Source organism: Dermacentor andersoni, chromosome 2 (genome assembly GCF_023375885.2).
Source record: "Dermacentor andersoni chromosome 2, qqDerAnde1_hic_scaffold, whole genome shotgun sequence".
In the NCBI taxonomy this organism is placed as follows: domain Eukaryota; kingdom Metazoa; phylum Arthropoda; class Arachnida; order Ixodida; family Ixodidae; genus Dermacentor; species Dermacentor andersoni.
The window spans coordinates 34626359-34650467 of NC_092815.1; the positions used below are offsets into that span (position 1 = coordinate 34626359).

Sequence of the window (24109 nt, forward strand, 5' to 3'; positions counted from 1 at the left end):
TGGGTAGGAGTTCCCTTTTAGAAAGACCCAATCATTTATTGTAGTGACTGCGCTCTGCAGCCCAGAAAGGCAGATGTTTTATAGTGCGGACAGGCAAGGACACGTTCAAAGCACGTGCGCTATGGCTGCAGCTCACCCGTGTCGCAAATGCCAAAGGTTGGGTCGAGTAAATTTTTGAGGTAAGTAGCTCTGAATGTAGGCGTGACGGCCGTGATGGTGCGCAGACGGTGGAGTACCACAATAAGTGTTATGAGTGACACGTACATATTACTTAAAGGGACACTTACGAGAAAAATGTTTTTTTATGTATTAGTAAACTACCCTCCTACATTATCAGAAACACCACTCTTACCACTATGAGACGCTTGGTAAGCCATAAAAAAAGCGCAATAACCAAAGACGGGTGGCGATGCGTCCTTGAAGTTCCCGTTCCAGTTCGTTGTGACGTCACGGATTTTGACAGCGTTTTCTAAGGCTTAGGTAATTCCTCAGCGGTAAAGATAAACTACACTGTGTTATAAGATAGCCAAAGAGTGAACATGGCGAGCTACGAGTACTTTTACTGATCCAACGTGGCATAAATACGGAGAACTACTTCAAAATTCGTGATATCACAGTGACACACCGGCGATGGTGATCTGGCGCGAAATTAAAAAAACTGAAGCTTTCAACTTTATTTTCAATTCTAATAATCAACCTATTACTTCGAAATTAACGACAACAGAGTTTTCAAAGAACGCTTTATGCGCCTGAACTGCTTTAGTGTTTTGCCTTCAGTGTCCCTTTAACACAAGATTCGAACAATCAGGTACTCACGAGGCTAACTCAGGCGCCTGGCTGAGGGCATTATTCCCAATAAACATTCGAGACTCCTTTGAAACCCACAACGTGTAGACAAACTTGCTTCAAGGTCCAGATATGCTTTGCAGCCTATAATTAAATCGCATTGATCGCAGGCGTTTGGTGCCTCAACGTGTCCAAAAGGAAGCGCGAGAAATTAAAATATGGGGTTATACGTGCCAAAACCACTTTCCGATTATGAGGCACGCCGTAGTGGAGGACTCCAGAAATTTCGACCACCTGGGGTTCTTTAACGTGCACCTAAATCTAAGTACGCAGATGTTTCGCCCCCATCGGCTGCATTTCGCCCCCATCGAAATGCAGCCGCCGTGGCCGGGATTCGATCCCACGGCCTCGTGCTCAGCAGTCTAACATCATAGCCACTGAGCAACCACGGCGGGTTGGGGAGGAAGCGCGAGAGAAGAGCCCAGCTACAGTAGATGCTTAATACATGACACCACTCCACGTGCCTCGTTCAGCGAGCCCTTTTACCATCTCTGAGCACCACACAAAGAGGCATGCTTACAACACTCAGCAGTAGGAAGAACGCAAGTTTACCGCCGCGCTGAAGCCGCTCGCCGCTTAGAGCAAATGCGGGCGACCTATCGCCAATGCCGCGCCAGCAATACGGACGATGAACGATCAGAATAATAATCGTAACAATATAAAATATATCACAAATTACATACCCATCGTAAGAACGTTTGCTCATAGCATTACCGTCGCCAATCATCTCTAAAGGTTGGGTGCACCGGCATTTTTTTTTTTTCATTACGACCATTACACTCGACGAGAACCATAGCCAGCATACGTGTAATCCCGGGTAAGAAAACATCGAAAGCTTCAATTTCGTAAACCAATTTTGTGATTGTAAGCGGTTATTTGCTGCAGCGATAATATGCGGACACCGTTGGCTCTTTCATTGCGTAACTGTGTGGAGAATAGAGCCGGCCACCGGCACATTATGAGTGTTGTTCTGTGTTTGACCTATCACGCAAGAGAGCAGCAGTGGCAGCCAGCAGCATCAATCACAATCAGCCGGGAGAGTTCGCAGAAAAAGCTTCGTTTTGAATGTAGAAGGCCAGGAAGTAAAACAGGATAGCTTCCAGCTGAGACACTACACTGAGAGAAGGGGGACGCAGTGTAAAGGTGCAACGGGAAGTGAAAGACAGATATCAAAACACTAAATCAGCCGCAACAAAACATTATGCAAGAACAGGGGTCGCGCACGCTACGCCATCGCAATATATAAAAAGCAGAGTCAAATCGTGCCCAGCCGTACGCTAACGTATACTGCACGGAGGCCTCCTTGGCAATCCTGACATTAGACCAAATGCGGTGAGGGCATGTGTGGTCGCAACTGTTGAAGCCACGCGCGGCCCAGTTTCACTACAGCTGTTCACACATTTTCCCGTCGTCGTATGCACGCAAAAAAAAAATGAATTACAAAACAAGCGAAATGATGTAATTGAAAGCATTCGCTCCTTGCACGCAAAGAAAACATAGCACGCTGAATTAAAATAAACGCATAATATACAACAATTGACCATGAAACAAGAGAACGGCACGTAAGCTTCTTCATAACGTGTGCACGCAACATTAAAGGAGTACCGCAGACAGTGGTCGGGCGATAGCAAGGGAAAGTGCAGCGACAAGGGTGAGGGGAGTAGAGGGTCGGGAGCGAACGAGGCTATAGCCCGCAGGCTAGTCAAGCGCCGGCGCTTCTCTCGGCCGAGGAGCGGCATCTCAGATGAAGCACCGCGCCGGAAATGAAAATAACCAAAGGAAGCAGACAGCAAATTCCGTCATGCTCCGGGCCAAGGCAGATGGAAAGGGCCAAATTGATCACGTTAGTGCTGCCGCAATTTGGATGGAAGTCTCCCGGGTTTCCCGCCGCACCGTTGCCGCGCCTGCAGGCCTCTCTTCTGGCCCACGTCACGAGATGCCCAGAAAATAGACCCGCGGGAAAAGGAGCGCCCAAGGCGTCGCGCGGAGCTCGCCGCCGCTTCGGCTGCTCGCATCCTTCCTTTGCTTCCTTCCGAGTCCCCCGTTCAACCCCCGGCGGGGATGGGGCTGAGGTAAGCTGAAAGCGTCGGAGCAAGAGGGAGAAGGCGCGTGCGCGTCATGGCAGCGAGCAGCTAAAATGTTCTAATGCGCCACTACCTCAGAAGGGGGCTCGTCTCGATGGCCTTGCTCCAAGCGCGGGTACTGGTACTCGCGAGAGTTCACGCACGTCCTGAAGCATTGAACGGACAAAAAACACCTTATCCCACTTCGTCGTTAGCTGAGCGGCTTGCGCATAGTTTTGCCTTGCGGATCTAATTTCACCTTACTTTCGGTAGCAAGAGTCAATTCCTGGCAGCTTCCGCTTACCTAGCTTGGCGTCTCTCGTGCAACACTAAAAAATATGCTCGGAAAACCGGATTTCAAGAACAAGAACCTTCTCTTCCAATACAGAATGTACAGAGCAGACGCATTGGCGTTCCATGTCACACAGTCCGGTTTCTGACAGCACGCGCCGGACTGAGGCACGTAGATGATCTTGTGTATAAACATGCAGAAACCGTGGACCTGAGACATGATCAGCATTCCCGTTGGCCAAAGAAGAAACGTTTGCTTTTTCAAGTATTGCTGAGCTGATGGGGACGGTGCAATGGCTTGTAGCTCAAGCAATATCTAATGAAGAAACAGATGTGTACAGATGTTGAAGTCTTTCTTTGCTACTTGAAACAATAATTTGCCGCTAAACCAGAAATGTCGTCTTGTTATATATACGTTAAAAATATCGTACATCGTGCTAAATGTGCCAGAAGATGTCTTGGATGACCACTAACCAAATGGAAAGGGGTTATAGAGTACGTTAATGTTATCGCATAAGGTACTTAGTTTCACGGTTCTAATGAGCTGCCCGTTTTGTGTGTGCGCGCGCGTGTGTACGTGAGAGAGAGAGAGAGAGAAAGAGGCTTGATATTAGTTTCCTTTTCGCTTAAGCCACACCACCACAGCTGAAAGATCATGACTTAGCGTAGCGCCAACGCTGCTATACTAACGCAAACTGCTGCTTACGAAACCACTAGCGAAGACAAAGGCCAGCACCTTCATAACAAAGTTTAAGTAAACCAAAATACGCTAGCTGTTACGTAGCGTCCAGTCTTTTTTTTTTTTTTTTGTAAGTTGTGCTCAGCAGCATAATGCGTTACGTGTAGGGTTTATAGTTTGTTTTCAGTTGTGGCGTTTAACGCGTTGCCATCATTCCGTGGCCAGCACGGACTCATATTTTGGGACGCACCTGTGGGCATGTATCCGTGCATTTATTTCTCGTTATTACGGTTAATAATGAGTGAACTTTGGGTCAGTCGGGGTTTAGAAAGGGCGTCTACAGGGCGTGCCAGAAGCATCCCTTGCGCTGGCGAGCCATCTTCGAATTGGCGCTGCAGTTGAAGGCCGCCAGGAAACCGGGCTCCTCGGCGACGGGCAGATTGCAGCGCTCGCGGTGCGAGCCCACGGTGCCTTCCACCTCGTTGGTATCGAACGCGCACCACTTGAAACAGGCGCTCAGGTAGAAAAGCTGCGCACTTGTCCAGTTCTGAAACACCGCTGCAGTTTTCAGCGGCCTGTAGCTCGGAGTCGCCGCGCGGAGCGCGCGCATCGCCGCTTGCAGACCCACAACGTCCGCGTACACCTCTTCAATTCGTTGGTACGCTAGTGCTCCTACTTGACGGCGCGTCTGGGATGGCGACGACGACCGGTGTAGGCAAGTGATGGTGTTGGATACCGCCGCAGCGAAACGCCGGTTGACTAAAAGGCCATCGCGATCCGCGTCCGAAGCCGATAGATGCAACGCGGAGACGAGCTCGCGAGCCACGAGGTGGCCCAGGGCCGCGTATGTCGCTTCCGGTGATTCGCGCACCAAGATAGGTGGCAACATTGACGCGACAGGCACGAACAGCAGGCTGTAGAAAGGAAGCAGTAGTGGTTTCGCTGCCAGCATGGGCAGCCGATGTGACATGCGGCGTGCCGTCGATACACGACGATGCAGCGACGCCTTGGCCCGGTCGGCGCGCCCCCTGAGCGCGGACAGGTACGAGCGGACGAAGGGCGACCGGAAGACGGGTAGCGACGCGTAGTGCCGCTCCAGGAGAGCCTCGTCGTATAAGTCATCGGGCACCACTGAAAGTGCACGAACGTCGATAACTGCATGATCGTCGCCGCGACATCTTTCTCGTCTTTTCAAGCGAACTGAGTGTATCACGTGAATTAACGGCATCTCTCCTAGTCAGCAGCTAGTACGTACATATATAATACGGCTGGAAGGACAATGTTTGCTGCCAGACTACACAGGGTGTCCCAACTATCATGCACCAAGATTTAAAAATGTGCAAATGCCACGTAGCTGGACAAAACCAAGGTAACGTTGTTTGCCGTCGATTGGAGATACTTATACAAAATGTTTTCACTTGCTGACACGCTCACCATACTTCTGCACTATTCAAATTACCAACAGTGCCGCTAGAGATATGTGCATGGTGATGCCGCGCAACTTTTCACCTCGCTAGCTGTACTACATCTCGTTACGGCGACGACGTCCGTACATATGCACTAGCATCACTGGTGACAGCATGCGACACGACAATATGCCGCCTTGTCTGTCTAGTTACATTGTTGCACATGCTTCTGGCCCGCGCGCGAAACGGAGACAGGAAAAACAGCGCGACTGTAATCAGCTTTTGAAGTATCTCTCTGTCGCACGACCACGCTTGCACATGCCCTTCACTGCAAGCCCTGAACGCCCGAATGCTGATGAGCAGTAGATGACAGTTCGATACCCTTCGACTTCCATCCAAGTTAGTAAAAATAAGCCAGCGTAAAATTAAGAATTCGCTGTTCCCCTTTTGCACCCCTTCGCCTTTCCACTAAGATCGTCTCCTACAGGTTTTGTTGCTTAAGATGTCCGTTCAGATAGCGATAGGTTCACAGATCAATACCGAGACATTATTACTTTAGCGTTGGAGTTTCAAAAAAGCAGACTTAAGGTACACAGGTACCTTGCCGACATAACTTAGCAGCTTGGCGACATTAAGTCGCTTGACGACACATAGCCGCAGTTCCCATTCCTTTGGTCTGTCCTTTACGCAGCTTTACGCACGTACGCTATACCTCCTTCACCTAAAAGGGAGTTTTCAGTTGTTCCTTCTATTGCACGTGGGCATACCAAAATGTATCTTTTCTTCATCGCAGCCATATTCTCTCGGTTCACAGCATAAAAGATGAAAACGCGACATTTTGATTAGGATTACAAAACAACTTTCCCGACTAGTAAACAATTACGAAGGTCAATAGACAAAGTGCTGGGCAAAAGTAGCAGTTCTTCCGCACATGCACTACGATTTTTTTTTTCGTCATTGAAGAGAGACAGCTCTGCTTAAAAGAAAGGATTATTTCGAGCTTGATACGGTTTTCTTTCTGCTTAAACACGTAGCAAGTGAGTGCCGAAATACGCCATTAAGCCACTGCTGTGCGAACTAGGACTGCATTAGGCAATTTTAATAGAGTGTCTTTGATTAACAATAGAAACCGGGGCACAAGGAAAATTGAGCTGCAGTGTATAATCACATTTAGCAAGAAAAGCTAATGGCGCCCGTTTACGATGACTTCATTCTTGATATGATGCAACTACGTCACAAAATTGGGCACTTTTTTCCCCTTAATATCATCATTAAAAGAAAAAGCTCACGCTTGGGTTAGTTACACAGAGTGCAGATATGCTTACCCTCCGACCAGTTCACGCTTCATTATTTCACACACACACACAAAATGTTGAAGCATCCACTGGAAATTGTTGTTCAGAACACTTACGAACAACGTCTTCAATCCCATGGAGTTTTGCCGAAGTATTCTTTCTTTCTGCTTCTGGAAGTATAGCAAGGCTTGCCTCCAACACCTTGCGTATGTTGCCAATAACAGAATGAACTATATCTATATTTGACATTGGAACGAGGCCTTCTGTAAGTGAAGGAAGGAAAGCAAAATTAATAACAGGGAAATTATTACCTTCCTGGGAAAACTGTGTGAAAACACTGAACGGAAATAAATGAAATTGTTGTAGGATTAAGCTAGTATTCGCGTTAGTAATAAACTAGTGAGCTTTGAACATTCTGTACTATTTAGAAAGCTTGAGGCGGCAATAGAGTCATTGAATGGCTCGGAGGACTAGTTATATATTTTTGAACATGGGATTTTTTTCGTTCTTAGCAATTTTTTACATTAAAACAGCTCCGAAGCCAAGATCAGGTAGGATTGGCCACCTGCCAGGTTACATTACACGGATAATTCGGAAGTGGCGACTGGCCTAAAACAAATGGAAATGCAACGGAGCTCACTAAATAATTACAAGCTAACGTGAGAAGATATGCAATAAAAATATGATCAATGTTATTTGCCTAGAGAAAGTTTCTTTTTTTTTCTTTCCTTCCTTTCTCTCTTTTTTCTTTTTTTGCATTCACACTGAACCATGCATTCGAAGAAGAACACAAATTGATGTCTTAGAACTTACGCTTTTCTGAGCACGTGCTTAACTGCTGCTTGGGTCTTCTTAAGTGCGCTAGCACATTGGTTTTTCCCGAACACAGACGCTTTTCCTCATCAGTTTCAGTGACGACCAGCGTCAGTGAAAATACAGGACAAAGTGAGTGTAACATAGCACCGATGGTAAGAAGTTAAATTCGTTTTCGCGGACAAGAACATCCCGGTCGGCCTCCTGAAGACCCCCAGTCGTCTCTGTTAACAGGCACTTAAGTCCCTAAGCGCTTCCGCCTTCGCCCCCCCCCCCCCTTTAAACGCGTCCAGTGAGACCGGGAATTCAAACGGCTATCTTGCTGTTTAGTAGAAGAGAGTTCCAAGCACTCTACTATAAACCCCACAGTTTCTCTTAAATTAAGCTTTCATTGTTATACAACCCAGTGCACCCTTGCTAGAGTACATCACGAACATTTACCAGCCGGCCATATGGAAGTGCGTTGCGGCGAAGTCATTGAGAGTAAATGCGTACATATGCGTAAAGCAACATCGCCACGATCATCTGGGAGATTCGACATTGAAAGCGTCTCCCCCAGATTTAACAAATAAAAATAAAACTCATCCTTTGCGGCTTATGTTGCCCCCGCGGGCCAATCGTCATTAATATTGCGCGCACTTCCTCTCTTGAACGCTCTCCGCCTTTCTGTCAAGGACGCTATATCGATCACGCCTATAGGCACCTTGCGCTGACGCTTTTCAGAGTAGACAGCAGCGCCAGAACACACAGCCTAACGAGTGGTGGACGCGAAACGGGAGAGACGCTTTGTACATTTGTCATGGCATTTTCGATCACTTATCGCGAGGCAAGACTATCCTAGTTGTGAAAACATCGAAATGTGCATCCTGTGCATATGATTGCAGATCTTTGCGATCGATGTGAGAAGCATGAAAAATCGTGAGCTTGATCTCGTCGTAGCGCAAGGCATAACATTCAGACGAGTGGCAAAAAGTGGCCGCTATCGTTTGGAATGGCGAATGATTTGCATCCCCTATCTAGCGGCCGGTGTCGGCGACGTTGGGGTGAAAAATGAAAACGTCGTGGCGCCTCTGAACAGTGCCGGGTGCCCATACGCGCACGCTGTTTGTGCCCTGGAAATACCAGGAAAGTGGGACAAAACTGAATTCCTGGTTTCAACCCGTAATGTTTGTTGCACAGTTTGTGCCTGTCGCGAAAGGTAGTATATCCGTGCCAGCTTCGCTGCTCTGAATTATGGCCGATATGGCTAGTAGAGACTGCCAAGTGGTCAAGATAACAATCTCGCACATGATGGGCGAGCGCCGTGCTTTCGTGTGAGCACCAACTCTCGCGGATTCAAATGAGGCCCTCCATCACGCAGAGTACAAATGTTACCACTTTCACCCTAGCGTACGCAAAGGGCTTCACGCGTGACAGGCCAGGGGCACACAATGCGTACATGTGCAGAATGCTATATGCGTATGCGCGCGGTAGGCCTGCAAGCTTGTTGTGAGCAAAAGAATAGCGCGCAAGCCGCGGAAAAAGATTCGACTAACAAGACACGCGCAGTGTATATACTGGAGGTTCGCAGAAGCTAGAGCTAAAGCGAAGGAAATACTAATGCGTAGCGAATAACGTGGGGCTCTGTCTATCGTTCTAAACAAAGAATCGAAAGAACTATGAAAAAGAAAAGTATGAAAGGTGATTCAAACCTCTTGTTGAATCCGATAAAAAAAATGTATTCCTGAGCAGCTTGGTGGTGAGAATCTGTTGGAGTCACGGCGCACGGTACTCTATCGCCCCACCCCACGCGTGAGTGTAGGAAGAGGAGCATCGGTTGGCTTAGATTTTCTAACTGCGCTGCCTACGGGACCGTCCAACGTTTTCGACAACACATACACCCACAGGAACAGTCCACATGTTTAGTCTGCACTAGCTTTGGGATCGGCCCTCATTTTGAGACTACACGTATCCGCGAAAACGGCCCGCATCGTTAACTAGACCACCTTTAGGATTGGCGCAAATTTTTTAATTGCACTATCTTCGGAATCGGCCCACAAGAAAGGCTAGAAACGCCAAATAACCGATACGGAAAAGTAGGCGTAACTACCTAAGGAAGGCATTGTCTTCAAAGGTTACCCACCTGCCAGAAACAGAGACATAGCGTGCGGAGCCACGTCTTCGACCAGCTCGAAACACCTGTACTTCGACATCTGCAGCATGGAAGACAGCTTGGCGGAGGAAGGCACGGACAGATGTCGCAGAAGCAATGTGCTCACGAAGGCGCCAGCGGCCTCGGCGTCATCGAAGGCCACTTCGGCTGCAAACATGGCTGCCAACCGGAACGCTGATTTACCACCGCCAGTAACGTAGACGTCATCCTTCAGGGTAACCTGTCACAGTTAAGCGAGGAACAGTACCGCTGAAACTTCAACCTGCACCATACGTGCATAGCGAAATAAAAAAATGCGGCCACATTGATAGCATTTTCCATGCAGGTAAAAATGGCCCGTCGTGGTAGCCCAGTTGCTACGGCGTTGTGCTGCTGAGCTCACGGTCGCGCGTAAGATCCCGGCCCCGGCGGCTGCATTTCGATCGCGGCGAAATGTGATAACGCTCGCGTAACTTAAATTTAGATGCACGTCAAAGGGGACTTCAACCGCCCCTCGAGCTAGGTGAAAAAGCATATTCCAGGGATAGCATACGCTTTCGTAAACGTATCAGCCAAGTTTTGCACTCGTAGGCGGCGCGTGGGGCTCACAAGCAGAGCGCGAAGTTTTCCGGAACACTCTCTTTTCAAATGAAGCCTGCACCTCGCACGTTTCGGGGCTGCCATATTTCGTCATATAGCAAATTCTCAAACACGGCTGCTATTGGCCAATTGGTGACATAGATCAAGAAGCGTAAGCCCACTGTCGTCTTCTCACGCTCGGCCGCGCCCGCCCTCGTATGAATGAAACTTTGGCCGCACTGCTTATGGGGGGGTCGTAGCCGCCGGATCTTGCTCATCTCGGTAAGTCCGAAATACTCAACTAGTTTCGAACTGTGCGAAACTTAAGCCCAGACCACACGTACGCTGCTCTCACGGCGCGTCGCGATGAATGGCGTTTGGCACCTACAAGAGACGCCGCAGCCACTGCGCTCTCACTTCCTGCAGCTCCTGGCTAGATGTGCTTCACTTCGAACTCGGTATTGGGCACTACAAAGTACACTATTTGCCTACTATCCTTGCAGGGCAAAGGCGGTCTGCACCACGTAGCACAGTCATGCTGGCGCACGAGAACGCACAATCCAGCCCTGCAATTGCATAATCCTGCTAGAGTCTGCGCATAGCCACACGTAGCTGCGTCTGCTGCGTAACGTAAATACCGCGGCCGCCGCGGGTTGCCGCGACGAGCCCGCTCACCGTAACGCCGTAGGCGAGGTATACTTCGAGAGTGGCCATTAAAGGTAAATACCGCACTTGAAGTATCTACGCTCGCACTAGATTCTTTTTTTCTTTGTTCAACTTTATTTCGTAAATATATTTCTAGGAGGTACCATACTCGTTCAAAGGTGTATTTTTGGTTTCAAATAAATGTGTTCAGTGCCTCTTTAAAAATCCCCAGATGCCCAGAACAAATCTAGGTTTCCTCACTACAGCATGCCTCAAACTAGATCGTTGTTTTCGCACCTAGAATCCTAGAACTGATTTTTTTTTGTGTGTGTGTGTGTAAGGATGGCGTGATGTAAAGCTGCATTTTCTCCGTCATGCGTACAAGGGGCGTATTGCCATAATGCAAATAAGTATGACGATCAGAAAGTTGCAGAAGCGCCAAGGTGCTAAAAGGGGGGTCCACCAAGTGTCGACGCTAAAGAAGACAAGGTCGACGTAGTACATGGTGGTTCAAATAATTCAATGATTATATGCTCATCAGATCCCTCTATTCTGTCTCTTTTTCATTCTAATTATTCCCTCATTTCTTATCTTATTGTATTTCACGCGCAATTGCGTCAATCTTCTCTTCTTTAGCGATGACCCTTAGTTGACCCTCCTTTTTATTTTCTTGAAGTTGTTGCAAGATAGTTAGATCCCAATTAGGCCAAACCCTTGCGAAGTCAGCAAAGACGATCTTGTCTTCAAAATATGCAGATTCAGTGCTCTGTTGCCATCTATGTGAAGTGAAGCTTTAAATTGAATTGAATTCTAGGGTTTCCCGTGCCAGAACCGCGATTTGATTATGAGGCACGCCAGTGTGGGGACTCATTTTGACCACCAGGAGATCTTTAGCGTGCCTTCAATGCACGGGACTGTGGCGTTTTTGCATTTCGCCCCCACCGAAATGCGGTCGCCGCGGCCTGGATTTGATCCTGCGACATCGTGCTTGGCAGCGCAACACCATAGCCGCTAAGCCACTGCGACGGAAGAATCGAAGCTTCAGTAAAGCACGATCTGAGTTTTTAGACACACAGGACGCACACGGCGCTAGTGTGTGTCCTGTGTGCCTTCTTGTGTCCATTCTTAACTCAGATCAAGTTGCCATACCAACAAGCCCACATTACTAGTCATACCTTGCTGGTGAAGCAGCGCACTGACACGGACACAGTGAAGACACACAAGAAAAGGCGACACTCGCAGCTTTTTTTTTTCACTCGCAACTATTTTATTTCAGAACACATACTTCATATTTACGTACCTGCTCACACTCAAGCGTCAAAGAAAATCAAGGCAAGATTAAAGGCATTTTTTTAATCATATGCCCGCGCATACTCGGGCGCCAAAGATATGGCACCTATCTATCATGGTGTGCAATCCTAACGTATTTGTTCCACCCCTAACAAACATTTTTATTACACAATTTTTTCTTCCTTTAGTGTACTTCCAAAAAGGCAACCTCACCATGGCTTAGATGTACAGATGGCTGACTGATACAACCCTCTCCCCTCTTGTGAATGTGAAAGGCTTCGATTATTTCCCTGGTCAGCTAATCCTTATGGTTCGATAAAACTGTAGTATTATTGTAAAGCGGCCAGCACCCATGTTGTGAGCAGTACCCTTTAATGTGGGAATGAGTGTGAATGAGCAGCGAGTGTCGCCTTTTCTTGTGTGTCTTCACTGCGTCCGTGTCAGTGCGCTGCTTCACCAGCAAGGTATGATGATTAATCACCAACTAGCCCAACTTTCCACATTACTGAACCACATTACTAGTCTGGTCAACATTAGTGAAACGGCTAAATAAATGTTTTGCAACTAACGGCAATGCGTAAATTTTTGTTTACTTTCATCCTCTGCAACGTGTAGTGGCATGTAATGTTTAAGTACATCCGCCACAAATGTCAAAACTTTACTGGCATGCAATTTTTACGTTTATGCACTGCATCGTTCATAAGATATGCTGAAACGCAACTTCAATTCAGAAGGATGCTAAGTGTGAGATGTATACGCTGCAATGACACAAGGACTAAAGCGATGCAGAGTGCTAGCTGAGGATAAAGAATGGTGATGACAGGTGTATGCACAGGAAAGTACGGCACCTCTCAAGCAACATCTAAGGATTCTACACATCTTGTGTCCCAGTGGTGCGTATACATTCTGAAGGATTGGCAAAAGACGGGCATTACCCCAGTGGCACATACCGAAAGGCAAAAAAAAAGTTCTATTAGCAATCTTTTCCTTTTTTTTTATTTAGACTATACTGCAGACTTCATGTAGACCAAGCAGGAAGGCCATAACTAAAACGTACATTATTCGGAACGCCAAGAAACAGTAGTGCAAGTAAATAAGATACAGGAATGTTCACTAACAGCAGACAGGCAGAGTATAGAGAACAATTATACAACGTTGGCAACGGCATTTCTGAAGTTTTCCTTTTCAAACACTTCTGATAATGATTACCATTCCGTGAAAGAATTCCAATCGGTGTGCTTTACAGATATCAGTGAGCTGATATTATACGTTCAGGTTTTATGCAAGAATTGTGTTGGGACATTCCCACCCTGGGGATGCGCTCAGTGGCTCTTACTGAGTGGCTAAATGAAAGAAAATAATGTAAATCAAAGAATCCGTTAAATATAATTCACCAATCCATTAACAGATGAGTGCCCTTTAGAGATGCCAGTGAGGCGACATTATATGTTCAGGCTTTGTATTGGAAGTTATTTCTTTGTTGCGCAGAACAGAGGTACGAGTACTTGGTCAGCATACAAAGCTTGTATAAGCCACTTCATATAGGAGGATAACCGATGGTCATTAAGGGTTACGGACTGGATTCCGAGGGAAGGGAAGCGTAGCAGGGGGCGACAGAAAGTTAGGTGGGCAGATGAGATTAGGAAGTTTGGAGGGTCAACATGGCCACAATTAGTACATGACCGGGGTAGTTGGAGAAGTATGGGAGAGGCCTTTGCCCTGCAGTGGGCGTAATCAGGCTGATGATGATGATGATGATGATAAGCCACTTCGCGGGCAGTTACACATAACTTTTGCATATATATTCACAAATATATCCATTGAGACTGCAACCGATCCAACAACACCCAGGTAGCCACGCGAATCCAGGGAAAAAAAGCTTCACTTTGAGAGATTACCAAGCACGCGTGCACCCTCTCTCACACTGCGGGGCACTGTGCCCAATGCAGGCTCTTCTTGAGTTCAAAATATTACGAGTACGATACTCCCTGCCTTTTGCTGCACTTTCTTTGCGTTGCTTTTGGCACTGTCTCCAAAAGGCAACATCACTAAACGCATATATCTGATTATCATTGCTCAGTTCTTGTGAAGAGCGATTATGAACGAGAGAAAAAGTGTGGGAGCGAGACGTTGTTTTCATCTAAGAGGGGAAAGCTCACAACGAAATGCTACTAATAGCGACCAAAAAACAACTTACTGCAAACATTTGCAATAGGCGTGTACTTTCGGCATATGTATCTGGTAAGTCTGGAAAGTCGCGAGGAATACTGATAAGCATAAAATAAACTCCCGCTTACGGCCACCGAAATATTTCACTAATTAACACCAGAAAGTTGTGGTATCGTGTGCATTCCCCAATTTTCGCGAGAGTAGGTGATCTCTCGAAGTGTTCTGTGACCTTTAGAGTGCGCAGGAAAAGGGCGACGGGCGGTGCCAGAGAGAAAGGTTGTGACTAGAAATAATGATAGATAATCGAAGAAGGAATTCTTAGAATGTAATAGCTTGTTACCTCCAAGTACACAAATGATTATCGTTCTACGAGGGCAACCTTGAACACGGCCCGATAACTAATAAGTTATAATCAACGGCTAATCGATAACTGAAGTTTTGTTAATGAGCTGTTAGTCATTACATATCCGTTGACAAGTTTTGTTTGTCTTCCCGCATTAATCAACCGCGAAGACGAAATGGTGCTATGTATCAAAAGCAATCCATTTCAACATGTGATAAAATAATTTTTGAGAAAAGAAAACAACCAGTGATGCTTCCAAAAAAGATCGCATGTCTTTGAATAGTGCATGGCAAACGTGAAGCATGTGAGATACCACAGCAGAAAATTAAGGCACTGCTTCCTCATGTTTGGAATATTTTCGAACGATTACAGTTCCCGTAGCTTTGACCAGAGGAGCAAAAAGCTAGATCAAGCAGACGTGAAGCACCAGTTACATTACACCAAAGCTTGGACAAAACAAGTTGCACTTAGCTAGCGGTAATGACAGTAATTTACATCCTATCCATTGGCCATGACACACATTCTAAAAAATAGCTCCCTGTACTTGCATGTCGTGATTCGTGCCGTGCATGTCGTGCATGTCGTGTCGAGACCTACTCCGAAACCTTGAGTTCATGTAAAGGGTGCTCTGCCTCAATAACGCTTACCATGCAACAAAACGAACTTTAGGATGCCATTATTATACGTTTTACATCCAACAACGGTATGTAAACAATGTGGTACGTGGTGTTCTAGTGTTGATCTGCATAATTCGGGCAACCATTTGGCGATTTCACAGACATGAGCTACCGCAGTTATCCAAGAGAGGCACGGAAACCAGATGCGTCAAAGCAGTCATTAATATACAAAGCAATGTGTAGGAAAGACTGGCTGCACACAAACCAGATCACTGAATCGCTGTTTTCGAAATTGTCTTATTTAGGCGATTTGAAAACTCGCCTGATCCGACCATCAAACGTTCTCTAACTCACTTTGCGAATCATTGTTCAAGCTAACCGCAATAAACATTGCCGCCCAGTTTGTACGCCTGTAAAGCGTGCACCTTGGCAAGCTTCAAATGTACGCGGCAAAGCCACATTTGCTTTTCGTCAGACAAGATAATGGTATGCAAATGGAATGTTCTGCACGATGTTCCTTGTACTGCCGTCTTCAGTAAAGGTGCGAGTTAGAATTCAGCGTTGAAGAACTAAACCTAAAGTTCATCACAAAACAGCTCGAAGTAAATGTAACGGGAAAGTCATTCAGATCTAAAAGATATGTCTCGACCAACGCACGCATTCCTGCATGAATATATATGCGCGCAAGCACTATAGAAAGCGCAACGGTATTACTAGGCTCACATTCTTGGCTTCGAGTGCTTATTTTTCGCCAGAAACGTGTTGTAAATGGACGTCATTAAAGCAGATGCCAAAAGAAAACGAGCCCGCATTGAGTCATCGCTTAGTAGCGATTGCTTAAGGTAGAGTTATCAAATATGTTGTCAAAGTACACCACGTTTCACAAGAGGAGTATAAAAGAAAGGCATAAAAAGGTGTCGAGCATGCTTTAGAAACCCCTTTAGTTCTAAATCACAGTCCATGTCTTTTTTTTTCATGATTTATTTAATGTTCTGTCGATAATGCAAAAAACGGTCAGCGTTCAACTGCGCGACACAGTATCATTCACTGATGATATGTGGCGGTCGTGCTTGAGAATACGGACCACGTATTGCTTTTTCGATTCTTTGCAAAGACACGGTACATATAGCGCTCTCGAAAGAAAATGAGTAGTTTTGTTCTGTGCTAGTTGGCCGTGTAGATCACAGAGAGAAAGAAATGTGGGATCCCACACACTAGCTGATTGAGCACAGGTGTGGAGCATATCATTGCACAAAGCGTGGGGTACACAAGCAACATAGCAACTATGGAGTGTGATGCGAAGAGCCTGTCTTCCGCAAGATCAAAGACGGCAGTAACACAGGTTCGGCATAACAGAAAGCTTGTCTCGTCTCCTAACTATTGTTGACTATTGTTGCGCGTAACATCGCGTTACTGTGTGCATTTTTCTTGTGTTTTTTTTTTCTCTCTTCCTTCTCCTTTTATTCCTTTTACCCCTTTCTCCAGCACAGGGTAGCAAGCCGGTATTTACACTGGCTAACCTCCCTGTCTTTCCTTCCCTTTTCTCTCTCTCTCTCTTGTCTCGTTAAAAACAACACACTCATGAGCTGCGCACATTACCACCACTGAAGCACGTTTTATTCGCACAAATTCTTACTGTTCAAAAGTGAAAAATTGGCGAGTTGGTATGGAAGCATGGCTAAATTCAGAGCGCGAACTACTTGGAAACAAGCTAAGGAACAAGAAAAGACAAGCGCCGTGTCCTGTCTTTTCTTGTTCCTTAGCTTGTGTCCAAGTAATTCGCGCTCTGAATTTAGTCATGCAATATTCTTACTATGCAAGTGCATTTAGCTGAGTGCAGAACCGGGGAAGGCAATCAAACAAAGTGAAGGGGTCATCGTTCATAACATTGAACAGTCCAGAGACCGTGTAATTTTTCACTCATGACAAAACTGAAAAGTTCAGTTTTCCACGCCGACTAAAAATTCCGGATCACGGATAAGGAACGCGGCACTGGAATAACTCTGAAGCACTTAAACCGTGCAACGTTGTTTAAGCAAGTTAGAAAACTTTAAGACCGCGGCTTTCACGTTTGAGTTACTTATACGGAGATAAACGACCGTGTTTCAGAGTTGAAACGTCCATGCCGTGTTCGGAAGCATAAGTTCTTTATCATCTCTGTACAACGGTGGTTAGAAGACTAGCTAACAATATGATGGAACAGAACCGTTTTATCCTGTCCTTTTATCATAATATGTCACACGATGTCTACGATGTCATAATATTATAGTTAAGGAGGCGACGGCAGGAACACAATTTTAAAATATTTGTTCAAGCACTGTCAAATTAGGCATGAAGAAGCGTACGCATGAGTAGATAACAAGATAGATGCATGTGTAGGCGTCTAAACAAACGGTGCTTGCGTTTTGGTTTTTTTTTTTCTTTTTCGTTTTGTTTTTTTAATTATCATAGTGCCAAAACTTCTTGTTAATACTTCGAGGCATATATATGTGTTGAAGTAAGCAAAAGGGCACGCCACATTTAGATATTACCTCAAGTGGTGGTGGTGGTGTTTTTTTCTTGCTGTACACCGGCAAGAAATAAGCCAGTCCTGCTATCGCCATGTACATTTCCCGCTAGTTCTGCAGCCATTTCCTATGAAGCGAGAGTCATATTGTTCATCTGTTCGTTGAGCTCTTCGTCTGTTGTAACGGCCATACATTGATAATGGTACACAATCAGCTCCTGATTCACAAAACTTCGAATGTAGAACAAATCCATAATCAGCCAGCGTCTTGTACTTCGTTCGGCAGTGTTTCAGCTAAGCTCGTATATATGCTTCCTTATATATATATACTGAGCCTTTGTCGCAGACTACACGCACACTTAAAATATAGAGAGAACATCCGTCATTCGGAGCGAGAGCACGAGTTACAAGCATTCGAAAACCCACATTAAGCCAGTATATGCCTGGTACTTGATGACGCTTCGAAGGAGCTCAGATCTGCGAATAAGGGCAGGTAAAGCCGTTCGCCATCCTTCGTATGAATCTGCCTGTAGCGTTAACTTGCGCACCGAATTCCTTTACCTACTGCTATTTATAGATCCGAGCTTCCTTCACCAAAGATGTACCAACTAACTCCAGGAGAGGTCCTAGTAAAAAAAAACTGTGGCGGAACCTATCTCGCGATGACTGCCAACGGTAATGCGTTAGCATTGAACCAATATATAGATACAACGTGTCGCCACCACTGAAACGAGTTGCAGTGGGACTTCTCTTTCGTGCTTCCCTAATAAGAATCGGCGCCATCTAGCGCCCCTCCCCCGCCAAGCCTGCGCGTGGCCTCCGAAATGCGTGGTGCGCCGGCGCGTTCGAATGCTAAGAAACGCGTCATGCGGCAACCGGGCTCCTCTCTCGCGCTTCTTTCTGGACATGCTGCGCCATCTACTGGCACTGCCAGAAGTCCGCGCGTGTCCTCCGAGACGAGGAGCGTGGCGCCCCGGTGCCTGTGAGCGCTGGGAATTGTTCCCTCTCTTGCCACCCACTCAGGGGCACTTACTTAGCAACCCAAGTTGGCGAGAGGTTCATTGAAGAGGGGCACATGCCCAGTGCATGTGGGGCAGGCTGCTGAAGCATCGGGTTTGGTTGATCACCGCACTCGCGCGGAGTTCAGGGCGAGCGCTTCACAAATTATCTGGGGATTTGGTGCTCTGGCAGATGTTGCATGCATATTCGACGTCACCATTCCGCTTATTGTGTTGGTTAGGCGCTTGTCACTAACAACAGGAAGCAGTGTTTAACGACCAGATGCGAATAATAAATTGAACCCTGCCAAAAAAAAAAAGATGACTAGAAAGCTGCCGTTGAGATGCCAGGCACTCCGACCCGAGGCGGGCAACATTTTCTCAGCTGCCGAGTAAATGCTTACTTTTACAAAAGGCTGGCGCCTTCTTTGATCGTTTTGAAGCGTACACAGCTTCTAAGGATAGTTCTTTCTTTTTTTGCTTTTTTTTTCAATAGGTGGCCATTTACTTTCCTGCTATCTAATGAAACTTCGGGGACTGGTAAGTAAAGGTATCCTTAGTTGCTACCACCTTGAGGCACATACATACAAACGCAGTGTACAGAAAGTTGAAAGACTGGATGTTTATTTTGATATAGTATGAACGTCAAGCAACAAAGTAGTTCAAGACGGCAATCACAAGAATGCATATGTGCCGGCACATTCATGTAACGTGATAAAGCTTCAAAAAGCGCATTTACTACTGTTTGCATTCTCTTGCCTTGTTCTCTGCTTTTGCGAGAAAATGCAGCCTTGGCATTGCATAGAACGCTGTTAGTGATTTCTTACGATTGTCGTGCGCAACCAACTAGATTGAATCGATTTCTTGTCAGCGCAGCGATCAACTCCAATATGCTAGTAGGTGAATTTGTTGAAGCTGAAGCTGTACGTAAACGAGTCTTTCACGCTTGCGATAAATGTCTGCAGTTCATCAGATGGATAAAGTTCTCCTACCCTGTCTACTTAATTAAAGGGGCCCTCACCAGGTCTGGCCATTTTGAGCTGACAAGCGCAGAGCATACATTGCTTGATAACGACCGTGTCTGCAAAGTATTACAACGCTACGCGCCGTGGAAAGGTCTGAAATTTCGAACCGAACGCCGTTTTCCCTTCTCCTCGCGGCCGCCGCGCTCCAAGCGGGAGGATGACGTACACGTGCTAGTGCGCCTACGTGCACGTGTTAACGCTGTGACGTCGCTCGTGGCGAAACGTGACTTCGAGAATTATTCAAGGCAACATATGTTATTTGCGTAATATGTTGCTGGAATAGACGAACTAAAGCTTAGGGAAATAATAAAACACACAAACCGAATGTCTGCATGTTCTTGTTTTACTTCGCACCGCAGCAAGAGAGATGTACTTCCGTTTCGTCTGCTTGTTCCCACGTCGTGCGCAGACACCGAAACTATGTCATTTTCTACCGTGTTCCAGCGCGGGATCATGGTCTGTGATCCGCTTGTGTCTGCCTCAGTATTCGTGTAGCACAGACTTAAACCACCAGTGAAGTGTCCTCGTGCACAGCGTGCAAAATCATGCTCTGCGCAAAACGATCACAACAGCTCGCGCGCGACGCCGTCAGCGGAAGTGCGCCACTCCGCAAAAAAGCGAGGAGAAAAAAATGACGGCGGGGACAGTGAGGTATGCGTCACGCGATCCTCGAGGTGCGGTATGGGAGAACGTAGGGAAGGAATTTCACTTGTGGAGGCTAGACGGGGCAAGTGGAGATAGTGTATCGCTTCGCAGTGGAGCTCGCCTCCTGAAATCATGGCTTCGCGGCAATGAAATATTCCTATCTCGTCTTTTAATAAGCTGATTTGAAAATTTTTGTGGCATAACGCTCCCTAGAGGACACGTGACAACTTCCAGCTTATAACCGAAGTTTGCTGTGTGCTCTGGCGAGAGACCCTTTAAGCAGGCATCCGCAGGTATTCTAAAAACAGTGCCCTCGAGTTCTCGTCAAAAAAGTGAGTGCTCTCTGAAAATGAGTGCTCTCGAGCACTCGTCACGTTTGGGTCTGCTGGTCATTCCTCGGTTTCATAGCCTGTTGCGTAATAAATAATTATTAAATACTTACTACATAACAATTACAAAATTACTAATTAGTACTTAGTAACTTAGAATTATTAAACTATTCGAATCCAGCAAGTCAAAAAGAAACCTTCCCCAGGTTATCAGGCATGCGCATATTGAAGACCCTAAATGCGTTCAAACAGAGGTGTCATCGACACACATAACCATTCCGACGAATAAAGTAAACCTCTCGCAGCCCGTGTGCGTCATTACTTTTTCTGAGCACCTTAGCAGACCTGAGCAATGGCTTGCACGAGCTTACACCTAGGTTCAAAGCAATGTGTTTGGCGTTTTAATAATTTATCCATTACCGCTTCTGTCTCGAAGGTGCATCGAGGTTGTTCCAAACAAACTGACACGATGGAAGAAGCTGTGGAGCACATGAGAGTGTGGCAACGAGACGTTGTTCCAGCACCGGAGCTCAAACTCAATATTTTATTTCCTCGGTTCCCAGCCAACTAAGCTCCCGCACCGTTCGTAGTATCGCCCGACCTCGTCTTCTTTTCTTAGGGCGATCGCGTCGATGTCTACGGAGCTACAACGCCAAGCAGACTCCAAGTAGCAGACTCCACGTCGCAACAGCCAGCTACTGCGGTGCCACCCGAAAGAGGCATCTGTTGATGGTAAGGAGTGTAATCCGCTTTGAAATGTGGCGGTGTCTTGTGCCATCAAACTCAAGCCTTCTGTTTAAATATTTATTTTATTATCAAATGTTTATAATTTCCACTTTTTTCTGGATATAATGGCTCGATCTATTCAGCGATCACATTCATATTTCTATTCCACGTCACTCTTTCTATTTATGCACCACCAATCCTTCGATCGTTTCTTATTTACATTTACAGCGCCAATGTTTATCCCTTCAGTACCGTCTTTAAACCCCAGGGCTTCCTGAAGATTGACCCCATTTCTATTTACTACGCGATTTACTACTACTATTTACCGTGGAATTCCAGTAAGATATGTGTAATGGTTTCCGAAGTTTTTCCGCATGCCACACACGTCATTTTCTTGGATAAATCTCATGTTGTAACTTCGAGTCCTCAGACAGCTCGACATAGCCTCAAAAGGAAGTGCACTGCCTCCTGAGTTCCTCTATAACCAATGCTACCATTCCGCCTTTATGTTTAAGCTTTAAATTTTATGTTCTCAACCGGGCCCCGTTGTGATCCCGAATAACTGGTACATTCAACGCCACGCGCTGCCCCCCCCCCCCCCCCCCCCTCCCGCGATACTCCTACCTCCCCTTGTAGCCACGATAGTGCGGGCAGAGACCCGTCACGCATACAATGGTGCGAGCCGCTAGCGTCTGCTGTGCCAACACCGTTCGCCCACATCCCAGTGTGCTATTATGGGCACTGTAAACTTGCACCATATTGTTTAACCCGCCATCTTGTCAGTTTTCATTGGCTCACGGTGCTGCCACGGCCTCTCTGATTGCCTGATAACGCCTACATGTCGGAATTTGAGTGTCCAGAATTTGCACGCCTCGACTTGAGCTCGCCATGCGCCTGTTAGAGTTACTGCCCAAGAAAAAGTCGCTGCACTTGCGCTGCACTTATAGCTCCAAATGACAACGTAATTCTTGCCCATGTTAACATACATAATTTGACACTTTCTACTGCAGGACGGCGCACCGTATAGCGTCAACTAGCATGCCTCCGCGGAACCTCTTTCAGGGAATGCTGCAATCGTTACCTGGTTCTTTTTGCGGAAGTTGAGATTGATCATGGCCAGCAGAACTTCGGCAGACGGCAGGTACCTGCTGAAGCTGCCCACGCCTTCCACCGTGGTGTAAAAAGGCGCCTGGTGCTGCGCGCTCTGGTGGAGGGCTGCCGCGGCGAGCGCCACGCGCCGGTACACGCGCTGGAGCCGCTGAGACAGGTCGTCGCGGCCGTAGACGGCGGCAAGGAACAACGCACTGGAGACGCTCCGTTTGTCGGCCAGCGACGCCTGCAGCCAGCCCGGCGACAGCGTCAGCACCGTCCGATTCTGATGTCGAAGGTCCAGCTCGGGAAGAAACTGCGTGTGTGCGGAACCAAGAAAGACGCGTTTAGTCGGAAACGGGTGAAGTGCACAGGGCATAAATCCCTATAACCAAACCGCAACAGGGCTACCAAATAAATCCAGCCTGGCAAGTGACCAGGCCACCCAAGTCGGCGACACGACTTGCGTTGCTCTTACGTTACCTTAAGAACAAAAAATAAAAGGATAATTCTGTGACAGTCGGAATATTATATCCTAACAATATGTTTCAAAGCATGGCTCGTTTTAGCAAAGTACATGTGGTACTACATATCATTATTGTACCCATCTTGAGCGGAGGACGAATTGACTAAAGCTTTGGGAGGGAAAATACGATCCCAATCTGGCTGCCGTAATACCAGTATAACGCTACCTTGCGCTAAGCAACTATGGGGATCTGTTTGAGAGTGCGGCACTCACTTCTGACGAAATATACAAGTTCAAGTACTCCACTTCAGGCCACCTAGAAATTTGGTCTGCTAAGCCACTTGTAAGTGCGAAAATTTGGATCAGATTAATTTTTTATCCGTTGATTTCTTTTAATCCAGAAAGAACTAACACCAAATAGCACGAAAAACCACGGCAAGTGGCTGAATAATTTATATAAATAAGTAAAGAGTCAAAATCCACTCACAATAAGTAGAACTGATCGCTCTGGAGCGTACGTTAAACAAGGTAATTCTACAGTAGCAAGAATATATCTAAGGATCGTCTAAAGATGTGAAATTGTTAAGTTTTATGTTCAGGACATTGGTGTGGAAGCCGAAGATGCATCTATCGCCACACAGGTGGCTGCTAGAAAAATAACTTACTAATAATCTAGTAATAACCACTACTTTAATAACCACTCCTACTACTCATTAATGAGCAGTGGTTAATACTGAACTTAGCGCAAAAAATAAAGGGAACAATGGCAAAAGCAAAAGAACACAGAGAGCACGGCTTATGTCCTTGTTTTATTTCGCACCGTAGGTATACACGATATAACCCACCAAACAACTTAAACGTAGCTACAGTTGTAACCGGTATATAAGTCCACAATAAGCGTAATGTTAGAGGAGACCTAAAGTTGTTCTACGAAAGGAATACTAATTAGAGCTCTCATTGTGTTCATGACAACGGTTGGGATGTCCAATATCTAATTGAAGAGGAGATGAAGCGAGGCTGATCGCTGGAAGAACGGCGGGCTATGTTTCGCTGCAAGAACGGAGTCAGAAAATGTTAGTCTTTTGTTATTTTCAGTGTGTTTACAGCAGTGCCAAAAATTTGGCTCGGGAAGGAACTGAATGTAAAAGGTAGCAAAGG

At 46.4% G+C, this 24109-nt stretch overlaps 1 protein-coding gene across 2 annotated transcripts in view; it reads right to left on the bottom strand.

Annotated features, from left to right (window-relative positions):
• Positions 1-3489: 3489 nt before the first annotated feature.
• Positions 3490-24109, bottom strand: part of LOC126542477 (uncharacterized) — a 34053-nt gene continuing 13433 nt past the window's right edge. For both annotated transcript variants that reach the window (XM_055077277.1, XM_050189562.2), the window contains exons 2-5: positions 22478-22801; positions 9516-9765; positions 6697-6843; positions 3490-5010 (exon numbers count right to left, since the gene is read on the bottom strand). In XM_055077277.1, the coding sequence (XP_054933252.1) occupies positions 4217-5010; positions 6697-6843; positions 9516-9765; positions 22478-22801 (1515 nt within the window). In that variant the 3' untranslated portion in view covers positions 3490-4216. The remainder of the gene's footprint in view (positions 5011-6696; positions 6844-9515; positions 9766-22477; positions 22802-24109) is intronic.